The sequence below is a fragment of the Theobroma umbraticum genome, unplaced genomic scaffold (genome assembly GCF_002168275.2).
Source record: "Theobroma umbraticum cultivar Fairchild unplaced genomic scaffold, ASM216827v3 scaffold_67.0, whole genome shotgun sequence".
Lineage (NCBI taxonomy): Eukaryota > Viridiplantae > Streptophyta > Magnoliopsida > Malvales > Malvaceae > Theobroma > Theobroma umbraticum.
This window is the reverse complement of record NW_018397262.1, coordinates 5872754-5878673: the sequence shown is the minus strand read 5'-3', so window position 1 is coordinate 5878673 and position 5920 is coordinate 5872754. Positions and strand designations below refer to the sequence as shown.

Genomic DNA, 5920 nt, shown 5'->3' with positions numbered 1-5920 from the left:
TATCTCTGAATTTAATCTAATAGAACTTTGGATTGCCGAGGGGCTTGTGGAAGATATGGATAGCCAACAAGCAGAGTTTGACGAGGGGTATACCATACTTAATAAACTCAAAAATAATTGCTTGTTAGAAAATGGTGAATTTACCAGACATGTCAAGTTGCATGACCTCGTGAGAGACATGGCACTATGCATCACGAGATCACGATTCCTGGTAAAAGCCAGCCTGCAATTGAAAGAGATACCACATGTGCAAAAATGGACAGAAGATTTAGAAAAGGTTTCATTGATGAGTAATTATGGCTTGCGAATTCCATCACAAATGTCACCACCAAAATGCCAGATGCTTAAAACTTTATTGTTGCCCTTTTGCTGGATAGAGAGTATTCCAGATTGTTTCTTTGAGCAAATGAAGGGACTCAAAGTTCTTGACCTTTCTGGGAATAATTTTACAATTTTGCCAAGTTCCATCTCAAATTTGGAAGCTCTCACTGTATTATTGGTAAGAGGATGCCCTTATTTAAGGAAGGTGCCATCTCTCTCAAAACTTGAAGCTTTAAAGAAGTTGGATCTCAAAGACACAGCAATCAAGAATTTCCCGCACGGGATGGAAAGGTTGGTAAATCTCAATTATCTTCATCTGGATGTGAAAGAAGTCCCTAGTGAAATATTATCAAAATTCTCAAGGCTGCGAAACTTGGGGGTAAGTTATGCATTTGTCAAAGGAGAAGAGATAGGTGAGTTAAAGAAGTTGGAGTTCTTTGAAGGGAGGCTTTATGACTTGAATGAATATCATACTTTTGTGCAAGCTTTGCAGAGTCGAGGACAAGGGCTTATTCGATACCGCATGGGTGTGGGTGATAAAAAAGTCTCTAGTGTCTGCCAATGGGATAAATACATTGAATTATCTCGTTGTAAGATCTGTAGAAATGGTGTCAAGTTCCCATCCGATCTTCAGCAATTGAGAATTAACTATGCCATTGTTGATTTCCCTGAAGAAGAGGTGTTTTTCCCATGGTTTATCCCAACGCCAAATGGCAAATTTTCTTTTCTTAAAGAAATTGATATATATAGATGTAAAAATATAAAAAAGTTGTTCACGTATTGTTGGGTGTTAAGTAACGTCCAAAATCTGGAAGTGTTACGTGTTTGGAGATGTGACCAAATGGAGGAAATAATAGCATTGGAAATTGAAGAAGAAGGAATGGGCAGCAGTAACAGTAATACCATCCAATTTTCTCTTCCCAAATTGAGGATATTGGACTTGTGTTATTTACCGGAACTGAAAAGTATTTGTAATGCAAGTGGAGTAATGGTTTGTGATTCTCTTGAAGAGGTTCATATCCAAGATTGCCCAAATTTACAGAGGATGCCTCTGTATCTTCCCCTGCTTGATGATGGCCAACCATCTCCTCCTCCCTCTCTTAAGACATTCTTTATATCTCCAAAGGAGAAGCTGACATCGATGGAGTGGGATCATCCCAATGCCAAGTCTGTGCTAGAGCCATTTTTGAAATACCAACGAATCATCAGATCCTCACGAATCAGATTCTGAGTCAGATCCAGAATCAGATGCAAGTCTGCCTAATGATGGCTAATCATCTCTGCCTCCTCCTCTCAACCGAATCCTTTTATCTTCAGGGGAATAGTGGGATTCGAAGAAGTAGACCATCCCAATGCCAAGTCTCTATTTGAGCCATTTATTACGCACTGGAGGCTCTGATTTGTATATCTCTCTCCTTATTTGCCTGACAAGAATGGTATGTAACTCAATAAAGCATCTCTCCTTTTTCATATTTCTTACATTATGTTGTTTGATTTCAAGCATCTCTCTTTTGATTGTCTATTCAATTGGTGGTGAGAATCGTGAGATGCTCCTATTGCTACCATCAAAAGCAAGTAGCCACATCTGATTGTTTGTTCATTAGTAGACCTCTATTGCATTCCAATTTCAGATATAATCATATGTTATAAGCTGTTCGATTATCATTATTTTGTTTACTCTCTCGAGGGAAAAGCATCTATCTTGTCTGTCAACCCTTTAGTTTGTTCTCTCAATGATTGAGAACAAATTCACTACAATCTGGATTTTTAATCGGAATTTTGTGCTTTATTTGGCATCACAAATGCAGCTTGATCGCAATGCTATACGAGATATTGTTAAGGTGAAGCATGCTTGTGTGCATGATTGTCAACAACACAGTCGTTGCCTAGGTTTTCTCCCAAAGTTTGGTCTGCTGTATGCCACAAGCCGTCATTTGTTAGTATGCAAGTGAAGGAACAAAGGCAGGTGAATTCTTAGGATCCCGTGAAGATCTTGCTGCTTTCAAGCAAGCCAGTGAGGAAGTTGCAGCAGAAGGTGTGAAAGAGGAAGAAGGGAAGATTACTAAACATATGTTTCATGAAGCAGCAGCTAATGGTATACTCTGTTCCTCATCTTATTTTCTGTTTATTGTCGGAAATTTGTCCATGTTCTTCATCTCTTGAATTGTCTCTCTTTTCTATTTCAAGTGAATGATTTTTTCAAGTAATGAGAATTTGGAGTTTTCTTTTGTCAAATGAGATGAATCTCGTTCAATTTCTATTAGAATTTTGCTTCTTAGCTCTTTTTAGAACAGGGAATTTAAGATCATGTTCTAGGTCCAACTGTTTTTTGCAATAGCACTTCCCTTCCTGCTTCTGTGATTGGAACAAACACTACAATCTGGATTTTTAATCAGAATTCTGTGCTTTGTTTGACATCACAAATGCAGCTAGATCGCAATGCCATTCGAGATCTAAGGATGGCATCATTTACCAGCCAGCCACAATGGTACCTGGGGGTGATATTGTAAATGTGTAGCATGCCTGAGTGCATGATTGGCAACAACACAGTCATGAGCTAGGCTTTCTCCTAAATTAACCGCAAGTTTGATCTAGTGTATGCCTAACAAAACTTCATTGATTAGAATGCAAGTGAAGGAATGAAGGCAAGTGAATTCTCATAAACCCGTGAAGGTCTTGCTGCTCCCAAGAAAGACTGTGAGGAAGCTAGAGCGGAGGGTGTGAGAGGAAGAAATGAAGATTACTAAACATATATTTCATGAAACAGCAGCTAATGGTCTACTCTGTTCCTGATCTCATTGTTACTTCATCAGCTGTTTATTGTTGTAAATTTGTCCATGTAATACATCCCTTGATTTGTCTCTTTTTCTATGTGAAGTGAGTGGTTTCAATTGTGGTTGTGAGAATTTGGAGTTTTGTGTTTTACAATGAGGTGAATCTCTTTCAATGTTTATCAGAATTTTGTATCTTGGCTCTTCTCAGGACAAAGAACTTAAAACCATGTTCAAGGTCCAATTCTTGACTCAAGTGATTTCAATATAAACTATACTTGCATATTTTCATAGAAGGAAATTGAATCTTAATGGATGGTTGTGGAATTTGTCCACAAGATGGTTCGCTTAAACATTATACCACTGCTTGTGTAGTTTCTGCAGTTTACATCGAAAAGGAAAGAAAGAGGACAGAGAGGAGTTCTATGAGATGATCACCTTATAACTATTTAGGAGTAGCTTAACACTGATTGCAACTGAAAAAGTGCAGTAAAAATGTCAAGGCTTGGTTCGAAATGCTAGTGGCTTTCAGCATAAAGAAATCCCCTGTCAATGTTGTTTTCACAAATAAAAGTGCAAGCTAGGTCAAGCTCATACATGTGGTTCAATGGAACCTATTCTCTACCATGGTAAGGAAAAATCCCGTGGCAGCTGGAAGCCTTCAGAAGAAGGAATCTGTTTCTACGAGAGAAGCAGCAGCAGAAAGGCATCGAAGAAATCGAAATATGCAAACCATTGCAGTGGTTTAAATATCTTATAACTTGACCAAGCTTGCAGTAATTGATTGTTTCCATGTTCTTAGACAGAAATTCCGGTGGCTATCAATCCAATCATCTGATGCATCAGCCACCTTTAGGTTGATGAGCCATTATTTACAGAACACAGTACACGGTACCTTAACCAACTGGGCTTTTAATTTTTATTTTTATTTTTTATTTTCCACATATCAAGAAGGTAATCATGAATTAGACTATTTAGGGTGTGCACAAGCATGCATTCCTGCCTCGACGGCTAACGTTTAGATGTATCTTGTACAAGAAAGATTTTTATTCAAAACTGCTTACCTGAACTACTGGATTGTTGTCCAGCTTCAAACAAGAAAGATTGGAGAGTGACTTCAAAATTGCAACCGGCAAGTCTTTAATATTGTTGACAGTCTAAAAAGAAAATTGGAGGATTTAAATGCCTTGAAGGAAGACACTGAATCAAGAATGAGGGCAGAGCTGTATCCGAGTAAGAAACTCAAGAAAGAAGTTCATCTATGGTTGGGGATTGTTGAAAGAATAAATGGTGAAATACAAAACCTCGAACAAAGAGTTAAGAAAAGCAGTGCTGTCTCATGTGGAATTCACACAGAAAGACACAAGAAGTTGAGGAACTTCTTCAACAGGGTAAATTTGATCAAGGTTTGGTAGTTGATAACCTTACGAGGATTGGTCAAGCTTTGTCAACAACAACTTTACTCGGGAACGCAGCAGAGCTTTGTATGAAAGAAATTTGGGCATACTTGATGGATGATGATATTCGAAAGATTGGAGTTTGGGGAATGGGAGGAGTGGGTAAAACAACAATCATGAAGATCATCAACAATCAACTTTTAAAAGAGGCTCAAAAGTTCAACATTGTGATATGGATCACTGTATCGAAGGAGATGAACGTGTCCAAGATTCAAAAATGCATCTCACGTGCAATGGGATTTACCCTTCCTGACGACGAGGATGAAACAATAAGGGCAGGGGTGCTACACGAAATGTTGACTCGAAAAGGTAAGCATGTGTTAATTTTAGATGATCTATGGTATAAATTTTCTCTTGAAGAAGTAGGAATCCCCGAGCCATCTAATGAGAGTAAGTTAGTAGTGACAACTCGTATGTTGGATGTGTGTCGCTATTTGGATTGTCGAGAAGTTAGAATGCCTACTCTTTCGAAACAAGATGTATTGAGTTTATTCTTAAAGAAAGTAGGTGGGGATGTTCTTAATTATCCAGATATATTACCAATTGTGGAATCTATTGTTGAGCAATGTGCTGGTTTACCCTTAGCTATAGTTACAGTAGCTAGAAGTATGAAGGGCATAAGAAACGTTCATGAATGGAGGAATGCACTAAATGAATTAAGTAGATGTGTAAAAAATGTGACTGTGTTAAATGAAAAGATATTTCAGCAATTGCAGTTTAGCTATAATAATTTAAAAGATGAAAAAGTCCAGCATTGCTTCCTCTGTTGTGCATTATATCCCGAAGATTGGGAAATCTATGATAAGGAGCTAATAGAACTTTGGATTGCCGAGGGGCTTGTGGACGACATGGATAGCCAACAAGCAGAGTTTGATCAAGGGTATACCATATTGAATTAACTAAAAAATAATTGCTTATTAGAATATGATGAATCTACCAATAACATGAAGTTGCATGACCTTGTGAGAATGGGCAGAAGATTTAGAAAAGGTTTCATTGATGAGAAATGATTCTTTACAAATTCCACCACAAATGTTACCACCAAAATGCCACATGTTGTTAAAGCTGTCCGATATGAGGTCCGATCCGATACCACTTGTCACGGGATCATTACTCTCTCTCCCATAAATACGCTTATGAGGGTATGCAGCACACCCGCTTATAAGGAGCCGAAGACCTCCCGTTCCTGTCCGATGTGAAATAAAAACACTTTTCTCGTGACACGCTTTATAAAGAGCATTCCAGATTATTTCTTTGAGCATATGAAGGGACTCAAGGTTCTTGACTTTTCTAAGAATCTTATTAAAACTTTGCCAAGTTCCATCTCTAATTTGGAAGCTCTCACTGCATTATTGCTTAAGGGATGCCATT

At 38.1% G+C, this 5920-nt stretch overlaps 2 protein-coding genes across 2 annotated transcripts in view; both read left to right on the top strand.

Moving 5' to 3' along the window:
• LOC110418849 (putative disease resistance protein At4g27220) overlaps positions 1-1751 on the top strand; it is a 3335-nt gene extending 1584 nt beyond the window's left edge. Inside the window, exon 3 of the mRNA XM_089783926.1 lies at positions 3-1751. Coding sequence (XP_089640052.1) covers positions 3-1552 — 1550 coding nt within the window. The 3' untranslated portion in view covers positions 1553-1751. The remainder of the gene's footprint in view (positions 1-2) is intronic.
• Positions 1752-3718: 1967 nt separating this feature from the next.
• The window catches only part of LOC110418848 (putative disease resistance protein At4g27220), a 3504-nt gene continuing 1302 nt past the window's right edge, over positions 3719-5920 (top strand). The window contains 5 exon segments of the mRNA XM_089783925.1: positions 3719-3798; positions 4249-4439; positions 4442-5516; positions 5518-5630; positions 5774-5914. Coding sequence (XP_089640051.1) covers positions 3719-3798; positions 4249-4439; positions 4442-5516; positions 5518-5630; positions 5774-5914 — 1600 coding nt within the window.